At 45.0% G+C, this 22093-nt stretch overlaps 2 protein-coding genes across 13 annotated transcripts in view; one reads left to right on the forward strand and one right to left on the reverse strand.

The window, feature by feature from the left end:
• Nucleotides 1–22093, forward strand: part of LOC120897239 (potassium voltage-gated channel protein Shal) — a 114475-nt gene that overhangs the window by 74218 nt on the left and 18164 nt on the right. For 11 of the 12 annotated variants that reach the window (XM_040301939.1, XM_040301951.1, XM_040301949.1 and 8 more), the window contains 2 exons: nt 1450–1500; nt 13997–16199. In XM_040301939.1, the coding sequence (XP_040157873.1) occupies nt 15085–16199 (1115 nt within the window). In that variant the 5' untranslated portion in view covers nt 1450–1500; nt 13997–15084. Of the gene's footprint in view, nt 1–1449; nt 1516–13996; nt 16200–22093 lie in introns of all 12 variants that reach the window. The other variant, XM_040301947.1, reaches the window with a different exon arrangement.
• Nucleotides 7710–10822, reverse strand: LOC120897238 (insulin-like growth factor-binding protein complex acid labile subunit). Its single transcript, XM_040301938.1, has 2 exons — nt 10726–10822; nt 7710–10652 (listed from the first exon to the last, which is right to left on the reverse strand). Coding segments are annotated over exons 1-2 (2814 nt in total). The 5' UTR covers nt 10728–10822; the 3' UTR covers nt 7710–7840.

Raw genomic sequence — 22093 nt, forward strand, 5'->3', positions numbered from 1 at the left:
TTTGGGAAAAGATTCCTTTCCCTCCGCTTTTCATTACTACCTCCCCAACCAAGAACGGACAACCGGACCCGGTACGACCCGGGTGGTTCCGTAGAAAAGGTTCTCAGCGCTCAAGAACCGGTAAGTACCGGACAAGGACTAAGAACTACCGTTTGTTCGTTAACAAGCATATCTGTAGGGACGGTTTACGCAGGCTTTACCGCACCAAGGTCACTTGCCGAAACAAACACACACACACGCGCGTACAAGCACACAAAATACACACGAAATAAAAAGCAGGCCAGCTGAAAAGCTTTGCTACGGATTTTATGACGATCGTTCCCTCCGGTGCAGGGCAAACGTTTCGGTGCCGATTGCGTGCCACACGGCTGCGAGGGCGCGTCTTTGCTACGGTCACTGCACATTGTTGCGTTCGTGGATGACCTTTCGTGGTGCCGAAATGCCAGAAAACCATCCCTCGGTGGGGAGGAAACTACGAAGGGCTTTTTTCTGTGCCTACTTTTATGCGTGTGGGCTTTTCTAAACTGTTCTCTGTGATCTTTGAGCGTAAGCTAATGCCTAGTATATCCCAAGGTATTGCCTTGGACTTTTGGTGCTAGCGATTCGCGCGTGTGTCGGGGCAGAAAATTGCTTACAGCAAGCCACGTTTCTGCGTTTACGAGTGCCTTTTCTCTTGCTATTGCGCATCCAACCTACTATTACCCGCAGCTGTAGGATTTGGTTGTTTTTATGACGATTTGAAATCGTTAATCATATCGAAATCGTGATACGCAACATTCACCGCTGCCTGCAATGACATGCAGGGAGACGAATTACTGTAGATTAACTGGAGGATTGTCGGCAAAAAAGTTGTTCTGAAGGCTTTTCGGCAGAAATTATCTACCCATCTAGTTCACATATTGAGAAGAGTCGATGTATATGAAACTCTTAAAAACGATTTATATTACACGTGTGAGTTCAGGAGAAGATGGCACATGGCAAAATAAATCATATTTTAAAGATCCAAGCTTTTAGCATCGAGCGTGCCTTCGATTCGATGCCGCTTAAACGATAAACTTATTACATGAAGTTTGTGACACGTGTCAGACTGATAGCGAAAATAAAAGCATACATTGAAACACGCGCCATTACTGTAAGAGTGACAAAGTTAGCTAGATACATGTGAGTGTGTCTGTCACGTGTCGTGCAAGCGATTGTACAAGCTATTAGGTTTCCATTTTAATGTTATTTGACGCCAAATCGGTTGCCATACTTGGGAGAAAGCGTCAACCTTACATGGAGAAATGAAGTTGAGGCCCGTTATGTCTTTGAACGCCGTAAAGAGGTTGCTCATACATTGGAGAAAATTGAAAATCGATGTCTAGAAAAGTGAAAAGTGAAATAATAAATCAAATGCTCCAACAAATCCTTAAACTTATAAGATTTTTCATAATTTTTCTTTCATTCCAGGTACCACCATCTGCTTGCAGTCGATTGGACTTTACCATTACTTCTAAAAAGGTAATTATTAAAAAGGTATAATTATTACTTCTAAAAAGGTAAAAGGTATTAGGTAATGTTCAACTCACTGTGTGATTGAGTGTGTTAAATAAAAATAAGGTGCTTGAGTTTAACAAACTTCCTTCAAACAAGCATACATTTTCTGCCTAACGCATACATAAGTTTTGGTGCCAAACAAAATCAACTGCCTACCCTCCTCATAATCAATATACCTGTTTTACAAGATAAACGACTAAACCGACTAACTTTCTTAGAAAAAAAGGTATTTTTATTTCGAACGCCGAAAGTGACTCTTTTGCCAAGTGTTTGTGGATAGTGACAGCAGCAAAAATCAATCTTAATTAATTTATTCAAAAACAATTTTGCCTCTCTCAAACTCGCCCACAACCAACTAGCCTCATCAGGATGTGAAAATTTGGAAACCTCATCAGCCACATTGCGTTCTACACACGACAGACACTGCACACGATAGTGAATCGGAAAGCCGTTCCGTTTGATAAGAACATTACCGAACGGTTTTTGTTGTTGAAAAAAGCGACACCGACTTCCCGCGTGCTTCGTGCTTCGGAAACCGGAACTCCGGAAGCTGGCAGTACCGATGGGTGGGAGTCTTTTTGAAATTGCTTTTTCCTATAGCTTCTTGCTAACTTTGTGGAAACAAGGTAAAAGTTGGCACCCGGGCAAGTGAACTTTTCCTTGGCAGTCGCGTTCTACGCGTAGCAGACGTTGGAGGTGAACGTTTGAGTTCTGGGAATGATTTTTCCTGCCAGCGCACCGTTTGCAACGGGAAGATAAGTAGGAATTGATATTACACACAAGCAGAAGATGCGATCGAGATGGGGCATACAAACACGCACAGACACACACACACACACAAACGCACAAGGTTGCGTTGCTTTTTAATGATATTTGTACTTGGGAGGCAGTTTGTTTTACCTTTCTTACTTTCTGGTTTCCAAATCGACCAGGAAGTCATGCATGAAATGAGCATCCCTCTGCTGGAGGTGAAGCTTTCTCGAAGTGATTTCAATGTACGACGTGACACCGGTGTAGGATTTCATTTCGAAAGGAAGTGAGAAGCTACGGAAGCTTTTGAGCAAAAATAAACCAAAAAGAAATTAGACTCCCTCTACGATTGGTTTCGTATTTGGGACAGCTTAAGCGCTGAATAGCAGCAAATGAAGCTCCTATTGCGTGCACAACCACTCGTTTGTGGTGCACAACTATTTCCTCGTTGTATGTCAGTTTTTTTTTTCGCTGCATTTCCTCCCGTAACCGGATTCCAATTTCAAGCAAAAGTTTGTCTTGTCAATCAGTCAATCTCACCCGGCCGAAAGCGGAATAAATCGTACAAGTTTCCGCTTCGGCTACGTCGTCTCAGGAAGTGGTGCAGTTGTGCCCAGATAGATCATTCAAGCACTCTCGCACACTGACACACTCACACATGATCCTTTTACGGCGGAGAAATAAATTTCCAAAAGGTTGAGTTCGTGTACGTGTGAGCATTTTTTTTTGTCGTGGTGAGCCATAACGGTAACCGTTCCGCACGGTTGGGACAATTATGTAGCTTTTCCTTACGGGGCTTTTTTTTTTGTTGGTTCAACCACCAACCACCGCCACTATGCTCACTTTCCTGTTCTTTGTTGGATGAAGGCAACGCTGCAGCTGGTAAAGAACGAGCACATACCCGAGTGGATTGTAACACACGCGCACGCTGAGCCACGCTTACGAGTGCGGGTGGATTCCGTTCGTTCGTCTATTTCTAACCTCCAGCGTGAGGTGTCACACTGGCGTACTGGTGCTGCTGCTGCTGCTGCAATGCTTCGCCACTACAATCCCCATTCCCGCAAACAACAAACAGGGCGGAAGCAATCCATTTTCGGAGCGCTCCGTTGTGTAATATGCTAATTCTGGCAAAACGACCATTTGCATTTTAGGAATGATAGAGGAAGGCGGGGGTTTGGGAAGGAAAGGTTCCGAGGAAGTGATGCGTTTTTTTTTTTCGAATGTGACAATTTGAAAGTGTTGGGAGTGGGCTAGGAAATGAACGGGGCAGAGTGCAGCATATTTGCGACGGTTTCCATCTGCGAAAATGCGTCTTTCAGCTGGGAGAGTGAAGTATGGTGGTTGGTTCCAAGGGAGGTATCGGGGATGGAATATGGGGGGAGTGAAAATACGGGAAAGTTAAACCACGTTTTAAAGTATTTAAAGCGAATAGACGAGCACTATGCAGGGGAGTGCTGCAATTCGTCAATCGCACTGACTTTTTGTTTGAGCTTTTCTGTATTTCCTTTTTTCATGTTTGTTTTACATATTTGATGTGTTGGTTTGCCTCTACAGGAATTTTCAGTAGTTCCCATATATTTAAGAAACTTTATAGACACTTTCTTAAGGGAAATGAGCTTAATATAATGGGAATTGGACTGTATAGCATCGTTTTTGGACAGTCAGAATGGAAATTCCTAGTTTCACTTCAAAGAAGAATTTACTATACGTTATACATACAAGCCGGTCTCGTAGTACAGTCGTCAACTCGTACGACTTAACAACATGCCCGTCATGGGTTCAAGCCCCAAATGCACCGTGCTGCCACAAGTAGGACTGACTATTCTGCTATGGGGGGATCAATAAGTCACTGAAAGCCAAGCTCACTTCACTAGTAGGTACAGGCAGGGTTGTGGGTCGACAACGGTTGTTGAGTCAAAAGAAGAAGAAGGATACATAGTTCATTTTGGAAACATAAGATACGGAAAATAAAATGTCCCAAAACTATCAGAACCCCGTAAAATTCCTTGTTACGTACACATAATGCTCTTTCTAATCAGACATTGCATGTTGTAGTTTGATTCCTTTTTATTTATTTTTTTAATAAATAAGGAAGGGCAAATACTTTATATTTATGCTTTTCAAAATGTGAGCAGGAAATTTTTTAAATATATTTCATTTTCGTGGCCAACAGATCACATTAGAATGACGTTCATCTACAGTGTTAATTATCTGAAGCGCCTTCGGTATTACAATTTCCTCGTTAAACATTACATTGTTTAATAAAAAAAAACATCATTTTAAAAACAGAAACACATTTTTGCCTGAATAAGGACTATGCAGCATATTTTTCTAGTTCAATAGATCTAGTTTTGGTTATGATTTTCTACTAAATTCACTTTTGCATATTACAGAACATAAATCATCAAGCTTTTGATCGAGAGTGCACTCGAGCGACCAAATTGACTAAAATGTTTATGAAAAATTAAGGATGAAGCTAATGTTGTTGAAGCAAATATATAATTTTTAATGTAAGCTCTCAGTAAATTCCTTCATAGAAAGCATTCCCTTCTCAATTCATATCGTATTAGAGTGAACAAATTTACGCATTTACTTCCAAGGTATATCGTATCGCCCTATCTTCCTTAAAATTCAACGCATTCCTGAGTTCTTCTACGCACTCTCCGGTTGTTGCACGTGCCTCTTCACCCGGAGGAGGCGAAAAACTACTGCCCTGTTCGGGCGGGCCGGTCCAATTTATGAACCTATCGCCAACCGCCGATCCCGGTGGCTAACGATCTCTCGCCCGGATTGCGAACGACACCCGGACATTAGCAACTATGAATTCGTTGACCTAAATTTATCCCAATTTGCATTAATAAATTACCCATCTTCCGCCATCATCATCATTGCCGTCGCGTTCATCGCAGGCCCGCAGTGCGAGAAAAACAAGCACTCCCACTTCGACCGTTTTTCCTCCTCCCTCCCCCGCAGGGCCAACCTACCGGAGAGGGGAGAGATCTTCCGATAGCTGTACCGTGACGCAAGATGAGCCACATTTACGCGGCATTGTTTGCAAACGATCGTGAAGGAATCGTTCGCCCTGCCCACGGCTCGCGAACCAATCCAAAGCTCCCCCTCAACCGGCGCCAGATAACGATCGTGACAATAAATTTCTTCCAACTTCCAGTGCGCAACCACTACCCCCCCGGGGGGTTCCGGGAAGGAGTTTGCTTCTTCATTAGTGCGAGCGACGATGGGAGTCATTTTTCGGGACGTCGTCGCTGGTGTAGGAGTTTGTTGGTTATTACAGTACGATACGATACGAGTTGAAAACCTCCCCCCGAAGCGCCAGTGACACTGGTTGCGAAACGGGATGGAAAAGAATGTCTCCCCTGACGATAGTGTGAGTGAGTCGATAACGGAGTGTGTCAAAAAGGGAGTCAGGAAGGCTTGTAACCGTTTCGTAGCCTCCACCCCTAAAGCACTCACTGATTTCACGATGTGGAATGCAGGGGACGGAAAATGTACGAGATCGGCCGACAATGGGAAGGATAGAGATTTTTGCTCTCTTATTATTATTTCCCTTTTTTTCATTCCCTCGTTTTGGCACCTTTGCTCTTTATGGCGAACGCGATGACTACAATGGTGTTTTACTTGAGGAAGCCAAATGAATAAAAGTTAATTTCATCCTCTTCCGTGCGCATTGGGCGGGCAGGCTGGCTGAGCTGGGATGTGCTGTTTCGTTTTGCTTGCCAATTTTCTTAACCGAATTGAAGGTGTGAAAATGACGATAAATTCGTTTGAAGGCACGCTTTAGGGTTAGAGAGGTGTGTTGCCTTCGAATTCGTAGTATGTATTGCCACAATAAGCTCCTTTATTTTTTTAAAATAGCGACACTTATGTAATGTTAAATAGAACCTAAGCACGTTTTTAATAAAACATTTATAAAAAAAAAAAAATGTGTGATTTTTGCATAATTTTACAGCCTAATTATAATTCTTGTACGTTATTGAACCGACGTCTCTAGAAATTTATTTTAAAGCTTTGGAATACATTATATGATACAAAATTAAAACATTAAAGTAAATTGTAATGAAATTTTGATACTAAAATGGTAGAGTTCTTGTCTGTTGGTTGAATTCTGAAACTTAAAGTCATTGTTGAGTTCATTGTCAAGTTGTAAAGACAAATCAATTTTTGGTTGAAACATTATTTTCAAGGCAGCATCAAGATCTTCAGATGTATAATAATTTAATGAACTGCTATAACTGTTCAACAAATATGTTTTACCAAATGATTAAATTGAATCGTTTCATAAATCTTTCACGATGTATAAATACGAAAACAGTCTCTTAAATCACCTGTTTTTATTACCACACTAATTACAATTTGTGTGAAACCCAGAATTCATTAAGTTATAGATGCAACGCATACAATATCGATCTCTCAATATTTACTAAATATAGTTTAGTTTAGTGTCAACCGACAAAAAACATTTGCTTAGGTATAAAGTTGATTTTCCAGGTATTTTAGGCTCCAAATAGTTATATGTTTTGTGCTGACACTCACCATCACCGGACAAAAATCTTACCGACGTTAAGTGCAATTTTAATTAAAATTAACTTTACCATTTTTCACTTTTTTGCTCTCTCAAGCAGCTGAGATTGCACGAATTAATAATTTAAAAAGCTGCACCGTGTGTTCATTCTAAAATCGTAAAAAACGCTCTTTTAGCCACACAAAAGAGATTAATGACAAGTGGACCATATGCAGAATATTGTGGAAATAAAATCACAACCACCTTTTTCTATATCCCGCACCAACGCGAGAACACCATTTTTTTAGCATCTTTTTTATACGTTGGTGCAACCATTTCTCTCTCGCCCGATTGCTGCAGGAACTCCAACTTTCCGGGCAATACGAAACACCCACCAGCGACAATGCTCTCACACACACGCGCGCGCAGCGAGTCCAGAACTAATTAAACTTTCACCCTCATTTGGGTGCCATGTTCCACTAATAGCGACGGAAAGTTTCACCCAAAAACCCCTGCCCAGCACGTTATGTTGTAGTCGTACCAGTTAAAAGGGAGCACCGTTTCGTGCCATCTAGCCCGGGGCGAAATGATTGATAGTAATGGAAGTTGCCAACTTTTCCAAACGCCACAAGCTTTCCACCCTAGTGTACTCACACACACACACACACTCACACATGCAACACACATTCCTTTACCACGTGACTGGCTAGAATCGTTCTAGTCATCGTCCGGAGCATGCTGTTCTGACACTCCTACACACTGCTGCTCAGTGTGTGGATGTGCTCGAGTTGATTAACTTTACATGACATTTTACAAATAAAGCCATTCATTCGCAACACCTTTTCCTCCCACCCGCTTCCAATCCACCCCTTAGTAAAGTCATTCAGCAGAGTAACAAAAGCCATTCACAAGCCGACATTTTCACGGCACATGGTTTCACGGTTTTATTTAGACACCTTCATTTACGCTATAAATAGCTGCCGCTCTATCACCTTCTCATCAATGGCCACCTACAGAGACTTGGGCCACGGCAGACTACGCAATATTCACCACCAGATCGTTCACAACGCACGACCCAAGGAAGTGTTCCAGCTCCGCCTGCTCGAGCGGATTCTCGGACAAATCCAACCAGTCGAGCTTAAACCTTTCGCCTGCGTCCATCACCGGCAGGGTGCGTATGTTGTTGCGAGAGACGTTCAATACCGTCAACCGTTTCAGCCGATGCAGCTGGTCGAACGGGAACGCATCGAGCCGGTTCTCAGACACATCCAGCGCGACCATCGTTGCCAGCTGGAAGACACGTGGATCGAGCTGCTCCAGCAGATTGTCCGCCAGATAGAGCAGCTCAAGCAGGCAGAACTTGGCGTGGTAGTGGCGGTCCCACTCGAGGGTGCTGATTTGGTTCGCGTTTGCTACCAGCGTGCGATAGTTGGGTCGTAACAGCAACCGCTTCAACCGATTACCCGACACGTCCAGCTGGGTGATGAACTCGTTGCGGGCAAGAAGCGCCACCTCTTCCAGCCGATTGTTGGAAAGGTTGAGCGCCTTAATTGGGACGTCCGCAAGGAACGCTGCATCGGAGACGGTGTGCAGCGCATTTCCGGCGAAGGAAAGCAGCTCGAGCGCATGTGTGTCCGGGGAGAGAAGATCGGCCGGTAGTTGGGTAATTCGATTGTCTTCGAGATTGATTGATTTAAGGTGTTCCAGGGGCTCGAACCAAGCTTTGTCTGCAGTTGATAGGGCGTTCCCGGAAAGATCTATCACTTCCAGGTGGACACAATCGGTGAAGAAGGTGGAGAATAGTGCCGTGAGCTCGTTGTTGGCGAGAGAAAGATAGGAAAGATTCCGCTGGGCTTTAAGAAGATGGCTTGGAAGTGTTTTTAACGGAGAATCAGTTAGTTCTAACCTCTGAAGTTTAAGCCCAAGTAGAGTATCCTCCTCAATGGTATCTAAAAATTTAGAGCTAACGGCTAACTCCGTGAGATGAGGTAGAAATGCAAAGTTCCCCGAATTGAGCACTCTTAATGATGTGTTTCGCAGAAGAAGCACCTCCGTTTGTTGATATCTCTCGAACCGATGTCCACCTTCCAGATCTTCCACACTATTCCCGCTAAGATCCAACGACCGAATGGGTCCAGCAAACTCCGGAATCAGCGAAACCTTATTCAAACCAACATTAACCGTAGCAGGATCCAAGTTGGTCCGTTCTCCCAGGCAGCCACTTGCCTGCTCCAGCGAAGGAAGCGAGTTGTTCGCCAAGTTCAGGGCTGACAGGCGGGAAAAGTTTCTCGCACAAAGCTCCTGCCACCGGTCGAGTCGATTGCTTGCGACCGAAAGTTCTACCAATCCTTCCAGCACACCTCCTTCTCCTCGCCCTCCTTCCCCACCCACTTGTACCGCACCAATCGCGTTCGAGTCCACGTACAGGTAGAGCAAGCGCGTGCCGGAAAAGCTCCACTCGTCGAGCGTCCGCAACCGATTGCCGTTCAGATTCAAATACTCAACCGGCGAGCCGTGGAAGACCGATTCCTCGATGGCAGCGAGCCGATTGTGCGACAGATCGACCGAGTGGAGCCGGGCCAGCCCGGCGAACGTGTTCGTCCGCAGCACCGCCAGCCGGTTGTGCGAAAGGGTCACGTGCTGCAGCTCGTGGTTCGTGTGGAACACCATCGGCGACAGCTCGTCGATGCGATTATAATCCAGGTAAAGTGTTTCCAATTTCGGCACCGCCCGGAACACATCCTGCTCGACGGTGGCAATCTCATTACCATACAGAAACAGGCGCCGCACAACCGTCCCGTTCGCGGACGGTGCAAACTTCCGCAACCCGGCGAGCCGGTTGTTTTGCAACAGCACGTCGGCGGACGCTTGCAACCAGTCGGACGGGAAGCGCTCAATGCGATTGCCTTCGAGGGTGAGCTGTGCGAACGGTGGCTGCTCGCGGAAGATGGTTGCCGGCAGCTTGGTAAGCCGATTGTTGCGTAAGTTTAGCGCTGTAAGATGCTTCAGCCCAGCGAACAGGTCGCCCGGCAGCGTGTCGAGCAGGTTGGCAGCCAGATTCAGCTCCGCCAGCTTCCGGTTCGAGGTGAAAAGCCTCGGTGGAAGTGATTGGAAAAAATTATCACTTAAATCGAGCCGGCTTAGGTGGCGCAGTGAGGCGAATGTGTTCGGGTGCAACGATTCGAACTGATTGCCGGCGAGGGAAAGCTCCCTGAGAGCGGACAACCGGTGGAAGGTGGACACGTTAAGCAGTTTCACATAATTGTTGCTTAAATCGAGCACTTGGAGTTGGTTTTCCGGGGGCAGGATTATGCTTTCGAATGATGTGAGCCGATTCGAGCTCACGTTGAGTAGTTTAAGCTCTGCCAGGCGAGCGAACGACTGAGGGTGTAGCTGGTGGAGGAGGTTACTGCCGAGCGATAGGCTTTGCAGACGGGCTAGGCTTAAAAACACATCACCATCATCGAGCGATTCGAGCAGGTTGTTGGCAATTGAAAGGGTTTTAAGCGTGCTTAGGGTGGAGAGTGCTTCTCGCGGTACAGTAGCGAACAGGTTGTTGTCCAGGTTGAGATTGGTGAGTGCTTTTAGGGAAGCAAATGCGTTGGGCTGGATGTTGCGTACACGGGGACTTAGTTGCAGGTGCGTAAGGTTAGGGTAGGGCTCAAAAAGTGCCGGATCGACCAATTCCAGCGCGCCATCTTCGATGATAAGTGTGGTGGCGTTTGAGAATATTACGCCAGCGTTGGTTTCTTCCTCGCTGGAGGTGCTGGTAGGTGTGGTCACTTCTTGTAACTCACTGTCTATTGCAACCACAAACAATGTAAGCAGACCGAGGAGCTTGAGATTCCTTCAATTCAATTCAATTAAATTAAATTACATTTTAGAACCATTTTTCACAATGTTTCACGTTCAAAACTTACATCTTAAGATTTGTTGGCAAAAGATGACTTCTACAGTCTGCTGAAGTTCCTGCCAGGAACTGACCTACGGATCGACTGAGCCTAGCTGTTTATTCACTACCCTATTCTTCTCCCATTTAAAATGCGTGCACCAAGGCCAGTTCCGCTCGAGATAACCATTTGACCGCTGTGATGCAAATGAGGAGCATTGCTTCCACGTTTCTCCCGCGATAAGCGCCCCTGAACGCTTTAGTGTTGTTTATATGTTTGATTAATAATTGCTACTTTCCATGTTTTTGTTGTGGTTTTGTTCTCTCCCTACGCTTCTCTATCAGTTTGCACGCATTCTTTGCACCATTATTCCATTGCTCAATTACCATCACAAAGAGCTATCAATCAATACGTGCGCTTGGGGGTTTAATTGAAATCACTTTAGGGTTCAGCTCGAACGAAAGGCCATCGGTTGAAATGATCGTCACTCTTTGAAATCGCACATGTTTGTAACGATAAAAAAGCCCTGTATTTTAAAACATTTTCATAAAAAGTACATCTAAAGGCTATTCCCGTTGGGCATGTGGAAAAATGGGAAATTAATTATAGCATAAATTGCATCTTAATTATGGCAATCATTTCGTGGTTGGGACCGTCCAATGAGGAAGATAGGTCTTTTTAAAACAAACACTTCCAACACAAAGAAAGAACAAAATGAACGGAGGAAAGTAAGCAGAACATCATGGCCTAATGGCAAAAGCAGTTCTTGGTGTAAAGTTTCATTCTGCTCTCCTACACAACAAACGGCCATATGTTTTCTAATGAAGCGAACACATGCTCGAACACAGCCAACCAGAGCAGCTGTGGAAATGGTTGGATCTTTATCATTGCAGAAAAAATGTCCTTCCCTTATGTTTTTTCCCTTCTCCCCATGGAAAACACACCATAAGGAGACTCTGCATTTCCGTTTTGCAACGACGCCCGGGAACGATGGCGTTGGACAATTATTATAGCTTCCATTTCCGCTCGGCCACAAATGAATTGTTCATCCGGGGGTTGACTTTTCGATGAGGGGGGGGGGGGGGCGAGCAAGAAAACGGCACGAAACGATCGGTCTGCGGTTCTTTTATGTTCCCCTATTAAGGGGAAAAAATATGGCCATGATTTCCGATTACTTTGCCATAAATTGTGCTTGCTCGATCTCTCCCCCTCCCCTTCGGTTGCAGGCGAGCGGAGCTTTTGTTTTGGCTGTTCGATTTTTTGCTCTCACATACTGATTGCACTATCTCAGTGCAGATCGGATGGTTCTTAGTTTTTTGTTTTGTTTTTTGGCAACAAGAAGCAGGAAAAAAACCTCACACAGGGTCATGAATTAAGCGCTTTCAATAGTGAGGTCACTCTTCGGTTGCAGACGTGCTTGCGATGTCCTTTGATTAAGTGTTTTCCCTTTTCTTCGGTGTGACGTTTTCTTTTCTCTTGCTTTGTTTTTGCATAAACCTTTAATGCTGCTTAAGCGGAACGGTTGTGCGGCGAAAGGTGAACACAGGGTGCACGAAGCAGTAAAACTTTGCACACTATAAAACGTTCGCACATAAATATGATAAACGGTACTTCGTCTGTGGCTTGCGGAAAACGACATGCTTTACGGCGTTAATGCACCCGAAAGGGTGAAGGGGAAACGGGGGCAGCAGCGCTGCTTCGTTCCTGTTGAGCTTACATGGAGGTGCCGGCTGGGGTTATACGAGTTAAATGGTTTTATGTTTTTGTACGTTTAGTTTAGTCGGTGTAGTAAGTTTCATTGGCGGCGAAACGACTGTACGTGCGTTTGTGAGAAACGTTTGGCAAATGGTTTGCCACAATACTGCTAACCGTAGCGATCACTACTGCAAGGATATGACTACCAAGCACCAAGAAGATGACTTGTAAAGTCAGTTGATTTGCCTTGTGTGTTGAAGTATTTTATTGATGATTCTGCAACAACATATGGTATACAATTAGCTATAAAAAATACAGCAATAAAAATTTTATAAAATACTATATTTAGTCTCAACTACTATATTTATAGATAGAAAACTATATTTGTAAACGAATATATCAAAACGAAAAATATCTGTTTTTGTATAAAAGAAACATTAAAAAGGTAAACAAGTAAAATACAAAAAAGAACAAAAATAAAGATAAGACAAAAGATGACAAGGCAGAAATAAGCTTAAGATAAAGAAGTAAAAACATTATATATAACAAGTACAAAAACACTATAAAAATAAAGGCAAATACAATATGTTAGAGCGCAACATCATTAACTGTGCTCGTTTTAAACTTCCTTATTTATTTGAGAATGTTAATATTCATGATTATTCAAATAATCTAAACAAAATAAAAATCGTTGTAAATACGGTATGTATTCATCTTTAAAACCATAAAAATGATAGGAATTTCTTCCAATCATTCTGAATGATGTTTTGTTTTGCTATCTTTACCGTGCCGCTGAGTGTGAAGCGATGTTTTATAAATGGTCTAGCACACTTTTCATCCAATTCGCACCCTATAATCACCGGGTTTTCTCGCCAGCCCCTAAATCCGCCCCATCCGACGGGGTGCCATCGATACATTCATTAGGCTGCATTCTACACACAGCATCAATCTAATCGACCGGACTATCACTTTTGCCACCGCCACCACCGAAAGCGATCGCCTTGTCATCGTTCGGGTTCGGTTCATTTTTCTTATCAATCAATTAGCGCTCGTTCAGCACAATGCTGCATAGCTTTAGATACATACATACATACACACGTAGCGAGAAGCGAAAGATACTTTTCGATGTGTAGAAGCAGCACACGAAAGCTACCCGGGTGGCTTTATGCTGATCATCTTCTCCATTTGCCACGGGCCCGGGCAGCAGAGGGGATTGGGTGGCAGTTGATTTGCATGCAGCATTATCATGGTCGGTGTTGCTGGTGCTGCTGTCGGTGGTGGTTGAAAAGTGCAGCACTCACTGTGCAGCATCAGCAGCAGCAGCATCATCACCATCACGAACCATCTCGGTCCCACAGTGTCTTCAATATCACTTTGTCACTTCATCATTTCACACTCATCCACCCGTGGTCGGGGCAGAGAGAGATAAAGAGAGCGGAGTGGAATTCGATCTAAAGCAGTGAGGTCGAATTTCAAATCGCTTTTCTGCTGCTCTATCCACACCAGCCCTGTGGCAGCTACTCACTTTCTGGGCGAATAATGGATGCAATATTCACCAGCAGCTTATACTAATGATATTTTCCGTCCCTGCTCCCTGTTCTTTCAGTTTGTCCCCGTTCCGATCTTCCTGCTGGCCTGGGATGGAATGTTACACATTTGATGGTCGTTGTCGTTGTCCCTGGAGCGCCACCGCCACCAGCCACGACCGGAGCGCAGACAACGGTCCCGTCCGACGGCAACATGCGGGAAAAGATTCCTAAAGTGCCCACCGGCTGCAACTAGCCCACGCTGGCATTCCAACACATCAGAGCAGCAGCAGCAGCAGCAGCACCAAGTAAAACACAGCCTCTCATCCCAGCCAACTTTGTTGCTCGAAAAAGAGCAAAAACATTCACACACCCAACACCACCACGCAGGCAAATTCGCACGCGTTCGATGAGCGGCGGACAGATGCAGACGGCGGTGGGGTGATGAAAGTGATTAATCACCGGCGAGTGCCAAAAGCGGAGGTGCTTCGCGGACGGGACGTGGACGCATCCACGGCGTAAGAATCACTCGGACACTTGAAGGCTTTTCGGTTTCGTTACTGCGTTTTGAGGTTGAAGGTGTTTTTTTCTTCTGTTTTTTGGACGAAGCCGAATAGCAGTGTGAGTGGGCGTGAGTGTGTGCGAGGAAGGAAATATTACAAGCCCTAAGGGCAGTGGAAAGTACCATCATTGCAGCAAGTGCTCGAAGGACGTACTCAATAGCTTGCGGGTAATTGGTAGCTTCGGGGAAGTTTTCAGAGTTCCATCGCCTAAAGTACTAACGCCGAGGCACTTGTGACGATTAAATGTTTTCGTAGAATTGTGAGAGGGAGATAGAGTGTGTCAGTGCGTGTGTGTGTGTGCGAGGGAGGCAATTCAAGAAGTCTGAATAGTGTTGGTCGCAATTAGAGTGTGTAACTTCCGGTTAACTGGAAGCTTCACAAGGAGTGGAAAGCTGTGGAAAGCTTTGCCGAAAAAAGGTCCGAATTTCTTTGGTGGTCGCAGAAGCGTACCTCTTCCCATATCCTTCATATCCAACAGTGAGAGTGCGTGGAAACCAGGGCCTGCGGGAGGCTTCCGTCCCGACCACCAAGCCAGCCCAACCCCAACACTCGCCGGCAGGTAGTTTGCGCACTTGGAGGATCATTGAAAAATTCCACCGAATAGTATGGCTTCGGTCGCCGCTTGGTTGCCATTCGCACGGGCGGCGGCCATCGGCTGGGTGCCGATCGCGTCCCATCCGCTGCCGGCCCCGCCCGTCTTCAAGGACCGGCTGCGGTCGGAGGACGAGAAGCTCATCATCAACGTGTCCGGCCGGCGGTTCGAAACCTGGCGCACGACCGTCGAGAAGTACCCGGACACACTGCTCGGCTCGAACGAGCGCGACTTCTTCTACGATGAGGACAGCAAGGAGTACTTCTTCGACCGCGATCCGGACATCTTCCGCCACATCCTCAACTACTATCGCACCGGCAAGCTGCACTACCCGCGGCACGAGTGTCTGCTCAGCTACGATGAGGAGCTGGCCTTCTTCGGCATCATGCCGGACGTGATCGGCGACTGCTGCTACGAGGACTACCGCGACCGGAAGCGCGAAAATGCGGAACGGCTGATGGACGACAAGCTGTCGGAGAACAGCGACAACAACCTGCAGCAGCTGACCAACATCAGACAACGGATGTGGCGCGCCTTCGAGAATCCGCATACTTCCACTGCCGCGCTCGTGTTCTACTACGTCACGGGCTTCTTCATTGCTGTATCTGTGATGGCGAACGTCGTCGAGACGGTACCGTGCGGGGTGCGGCCGGGCCGCGCCGGCACACTGTCGTGCGGCGAGCGCTACAAAATCGTCTTCTTCTGTCTGGACACGGCCTGCGTGATGATCTTTACCGCCGAGTATCTGTTGCGATTGTTCGCCGCCCCGTGCCGGTGCAAGTTCGTGCGCAGCGTGATGAGCATCATCGATGTGGTCGCCATCCTGCCGTACTACATCGGGCTCGGCATCACGGACAATGACGACGTGTCCGGGGCGTTCGTGACGCTGCGCGTGTTTCGCGTCTTCCGTATCTTCAAGTTCTCGCGCCACTCGCAGGGTTTGCGCATCCTCGGCTACACGCTCAAGTCGTGCGCGTCCGAGCTGGGCTTTCTGGTGTTCTCGCTCGCGATGGCCATCATCATCTTTGCCACGGTCATGTTCTACGCGGAGAAGAACGTGGACGGCACCAACTTTACCTCGATTCCGGCCGCGTTCTGGTACACGATCGTCACCATGACCACGCTCGGGTAAGTACGCTGGTACGCCAGTGCCAAAGCATAGTTTCTCGCCGTAGAAGAAGATGTGCCGGGGACATTGAGCGGATGATGTTTTGCTCCTAGAACGTTCAAGAAAAACCGCTCATTCCCAAAAGCTTTAATGATGCTGCTGTAAGCATTTAAAGAAGAACAAACCACACATTCTCCTTCTCTTTGCGCTTCTGTGTAGACAATTCCAACTATTCAAAGACCGTGATTACTCGATTATTTACCCTCAATTAACCGATAAAATGAGACGATTATGACAGTCGTCGGGCTAGGTCCTTGATTATCTTGGGCAGATTTAATTCTTGCCAAATATTAGACACCTCCTCCCGGGCGACAGTGTTCGACCCCGTTCCGAACGTCTGGATGAGTGCAATTCGCAAATCTTAGCCAAATGTTCATCGTTGTCCAACTCGTAAAGCGTAATGATACGACCATTAAACACGCCTCCAGGTAGCAATGGGCTGTTTATTTTTTTCATGTCGAGCACTGTGTGGGGAACTTCTGATACTCTTGACTTGATTTGATCCGAGCTCATCGTTTTACAGGTGGTGTTTGCCTTCAAATAAACCTCCGAAGCTGTGTTGTCTTTAATATCCCAATGGACACGTTAGCTAGAAGATTTAATGAAATTCCTCGCAACTTTTGATCCAACGATGTGTCCATAATATTGCTCGTTTTAGTACCTGTAGTGTTAAAAGTTATATATGACCTCTTACTTAAACAGAATCTCCCATTGAAAAAAAAATCATTAAATTTGAAACAATATCCAAAAGAATATGCAACACATCAACGCTTTCCACTGTCCCAGATCGCGGAGCCCGTTAAAATCTTCCCATACTCGCTCGGATGCTATTGCGTAGCAGCGCACAAACTTTTCCTCCCGCAAACGCGCCACGTACGTAGCAAGGGAACATCATTAGGGAGTCCCTGTTGAACATTTGGTCCAATGTTTCCCTCCATCCGGGCTAATGCTCGTTTACGATGCAATAAACAACGTTGGACGCCGACGTTTGCCAACGATCTTTTGGTCCGTGATAGCGACACACCGAGGGAAGATCTGGGGGGAACAATATAATATGCTAGCGCACTGGTCGCAACCACTACCACAAACGGGCGAGGAGTTTGAACGTTTCTCCAGCTTCAAGTTACCAGATTCGATCGGTAGAAGATACTGCGTCTTTTTCTAGGTATGCATGGCGCTGTGTTTTGCTTTTCTTTTCCATTTAAAAAGACGTTGCTATTTGTAGCGAAAAGTTTTGCTACCCAATTTAGCACCAGCGAAGCCAGGCTTTGTATTGCAATGCGCGTTCTTCTGCTAAATTGCTTGCGGCACCTGAGGAGCGCAGTACGGCGCACATGAAACTTTTCACTCAACAACAACCTTCCAGCCAGGGGGGGGGGGGGGCTGAAGCAAAACCACTGCAAACGGCAAGAAGCTCGCGATAATTATGCACACCGTGACGGTATGCACCATCAAAATAGCACACAAGAAGAAACACACACACACACCCACACGGAATATAAAAAGTAAAAAAATCACACCATAAAAGCCTGGCCCCGCTCAACCTCGTAATGAGATGAACGAACCACTTTGCGTTTTATCGATGTCAAAGTTTATTCACACCTTTACCAACCGGGCCCAACCCAGGTTCATGGGTGTGTGTGTTTTTTTTTCGTTCTCTCTCTCTCTCTCTCTCTCTCTCTCTCTCTCTCTCACTCTCTCTGTATTTGCCACTCTTTCCACCTTTGCCGCTAAATAAACCATACTAAACAGCTGCACCACATCAAAGCTGGCTTTGGCAGCGGCACGTTAGTACCCATCACCACCACCGTACCACTCCTTCACCGACGTTTGACGTCCGCCTACCCAAAACCGTAGCGAAAGTGTGCAAATTATTCCCATTAGCTTCACGAACTCCATAGGGGGGGTAGAAGGACTCTTCTCCCACTGCGCAATACTTCCAGCCCGGTTTCGGAGATGTACGTAGGTTGTAGGTATTTGACAGGGCAAAGATGGATAGTGAAGAGTGGGGAAGCAACACAAAAAAAAAAGTTCTAAGTCAAACACGAAACATCACAGAACACTTCCATCGGGCAAATGAGTGATGGAGTGTTCGGTTGGTTGGGAAAGATACTGCAGCCCTCCCAGATTGATGGAATAATCAAATGCCGTTCACCCCGGGGGTTCACCCCCAGTCGCGGGGTATGTGGTTGGTTAGGCTAAATTTGTGATGGTTTGTTGACAGGTGAAATTTTAAGTTCGTAATTGCACGTTAATTGCGCGGTGGAGTTCGCACGAAGACGCACTTCAACGTGAGTTTCCACTTTTCATTTGAATTAGTTGCGATGCTAACCTTTTCTCTTATGAGAAGAGAATCTGGTTTTCTTAATTTAAAAAAAAAAGTAACTTTAAATGTATTAGTCTTCTTCACAAATGCTATGCCAACGTCTGGATAGATCTTATCCTTCTCATGATTCCGGGAAGCGTTTGGCTCCTTGGCACCTTGAACTTCACCCCAAAAGTAGAGCTTTACATCACGAGCACTCTTGAACGCTTGTATTGCGACAAGCAGATGTTCAGCTCAGACACAGTCAGGCTCGGCTGACACGTCTGCATAACAATGGACACCTTACTGAAGTACTTTTTCATCGATTAGCTAGCTACTTGAACGTTCCAATTTGAGACGTAACCACCGGTCCCATCTCCTGCTCATCTTCTCAAACAATTTCTTAAGATCTCACAACAATGTGAAGTACACCGAAATGGGATTGAATAGTTTCTCCTGCCTGTACGCTTGATTGGTTTTATTTTAAATTTTGAAAATTTTGTGTTAATCTTTCGTTAAAGTTTATATTAAAACAATCAATACGATTAATACGAATTCTTCAGAAAATGTTGTATTAATAAATTCAAATATTTATTTACTCACATTAATGTTTACTCTTCCGTATTATTTTGTCATTAATTTTATCCCATCGACACGATTATTATCTCTACACAATTATTTTAGCCGTATCCTTAAATAATTTGTAATACACTTCGACAATATTTCAACAGCATAAGAAAGTCTTTTTTTATGATATTTATTTTGTCCTATTATTGTAATCAATTGATAGTCAAGCTTATTTCTGAACGTTTTAAGAGAAGTCTTTTTCCAATCCTTTATGCAAGGTAGGTTGAAATGTTATTCGTATAAAGAGGCATGTTGTTTCAAATGATAAATCGCTAGCAGGCAATCTGATGCAGCATATGAACGTGTTAAACCTATTGGTTTCCATCATAAAACGATCCTTTGTCATTATTCTAATTTGGAATAAATCTTAAACAGAATGTGAGCTCAGAATGTGTAAATTTTGCCTACTGCATCGGCTTATCTCGCTTGTCTCGATTTGTAAATCCTTCCCCACAAGATGCTGAGCGCACGAACAATATCTCAACCATTGACGTACACCAAAACGCCATCTAGATAATGCGATGATGGTGCGAAAACAGCACCGCGCTCACTGAAAAAGTAAGCCCCCGTTGTCTTTGCTAGATAAAATCAACCGATGCGGCAAAACCGCTGCGCCTAAGAAATGAAAACCACACACACACACACACACACACACACACACACACACTCCGTGTGTCGTGTTTCGCATGAATTATCGTTCGTTCGTGCCAGTTGTCTACCGCAGCCCCGACCAAGCTCGGCTCACTTTCATGAAATTAGTTGCCCAAGAGCGAGCGGCTCTCATTAGCACTTTGCACGATAGTTCGAGCCACACTTCACACTTCACCAGCGCCGCCGAGCCGCCGGAAGCCACCACCAGAATGGCAATTTTAATTTCCTTCAGCAGCATATTTTGTGAATTTTCATTCGAATCCTTCCACCCCACCGTGTGCACACGGTTGTGGAGGCAAATGGTGGAGGCAAATGAGGTGCAAATGTTATTACCAACTTTCCCTTATTCTTTGAGCGATACCATACAGAAGAGCATAGAATGAAAAAAAAATGTCACCTGAACAACTTCTTCCGGTTCCGGTTGGAATTCGCGTGCCAAGTTGCGGCTCATTGAAATTGAACAAGTTTTACGGTTTTTGGTACAAGTTTCCTTTATCTCTCAGACACGATCACTGTCGCGATGGCTTTTTGCTTCCGCTGGTTCTAAGTGCGGTGGCTCTCTATCGTCTTCCTAGACTGCTTCCACCCTCGCCACCCAATTGTGGTTAAACTTCGGTACGGTTCTTCCTCGCCTAACAACACCTGAAGGAGGAATGCTTTGATTTGTGTGCGAAGAATTGAACCTTTTTTCTTCTTCGCAAAATTCTCCCTTTCTATTAAACAACCCACTCCGCACTCCGGTGCTACGGGAGTAAAAAATTGTTTTCTCATCACAAGACTAATTTATTGAGGAGTCATATTTTTTCCGAGTTCCATTAATTCCATTCCTTGGCTCTTTGCTTCACGCTGGTCAGTTTTAAACCACCACGCTTGCCAGTTTTCAATTGTGACCCCGTTGTCACGGTTCAATGGTTTTCCGATTGCACTTTATGACCGATTTTTCTGTCGTTTTTTGACTTTGTTTCCACTCCGTCCAACCAATAATGTTTCCATAATCGTAAATCACAGCAATCTGCTCGGGGAGCAAAAATTAATGGATTGAAAAGGGGTTCTTCGGGGTTTGGTTTTCTTCTGTTTTCAAAAAATGGAATTGGTTCTTAAGGGTTTTTGTGCTCTAGTCCTCTTTTTGAATGCTTCTGAGATGAGTAATGATTGAAAAGCTAATGTTGTAATGAATGAAAGGAAAAATAATTATCGTTAATTGAAGAGATGCCGATGCTGCTTAACTTTGGTTGTCTTGAAGAAAAGCTGGGACAATTCATCATCGAATTTAGTTTTATGGAGTTTAAAAAAAACCGTCCCAGGGCCATGTTATTGTTTAAATGTCAGTAAATAAAGAAGATGATGATTGAGCAGCATCATTCTAACCATTCAAACTAACAACACGTCTGTTCTCAACCCATAGCACAATACGTAAAATCACCCCATTTCAAGCCAAACTGCAAAAGGGGAATGAAAAGCCTCCCCCTTAGTGCAAGAATAATACACCCTCACAATGTGCTTCTGAGTTTCGGCAGTTAGTTGGAGCTAACTCGACCATCTTGTTTCTATGGCGAAAGTTTTCTTTTGAATTTTCAACCTCACCAGCATAAATCGGCATCATTACGGGGGGTGAGGAAGATTCTCTTTTCTCTTGCTTAACCTGATGCTGCTGCTGCTGCTGCTATCTCTGGTGCACCCGATGCCACACCATGCTGCGTATGTGCACCTGTACTGTGTGCTGTTTTTTCCATTCCTTCGTTTGTGTTGGACTTTGCACAGCAAGTGGTAGTGTGTACACTACGCTCCCTTATCATTAGAGCGAAAGGTAATGAATTTGTTCAAGCGAAAACAGATCCCACTGGGAGAAGTTGCACGAACTGCTTAATGCAAGTTTCGACTGTTATGGGTGCAATTATATTGTAATGTACTTTCAACGCTGCTAAAGTTTGTCGTGTGACGTGCTGGCGCAGCAAAACTTGATCACTGCAATTGGACAGGGCAAGCAATTTGAAGGGAAAGACAGGCGAACAAGAAAGGCATCGTGTATTGCATACTTTAAGGCGTATTGCAGTGTTTCGTGGCGTTGAAGGCACTGAGGAGGATATTTTAGCTTCCTAGAATATACATTGTTTTAGAAGATTTTACACACCCAATGGCGTATACAATGAAGTCCAAAGTTAATCTTTATACTGAAATCAACAGCATTCTAAAACCGATATAATCATCATTAATTTTACGCATGACCTACAAATAAACCATAAAGAAGTCGCACACCATCACCGCTTATGG

Source organism: Anopheles arabiensis, chromosome 2 (genome assembly GCF_016920715.1).
Source record: "Anopheles arabiensis isolate DONGOLA chromosome 2, AaraD3, whole genome shotgun sequence".
In the NCBI taxonomy this organism is placed as follows: Eukaryota; Metazoa; Arthropoda; class Insecta; order Diptera; family Culicidae; genus Anopheles; species Anopheles arabiensis.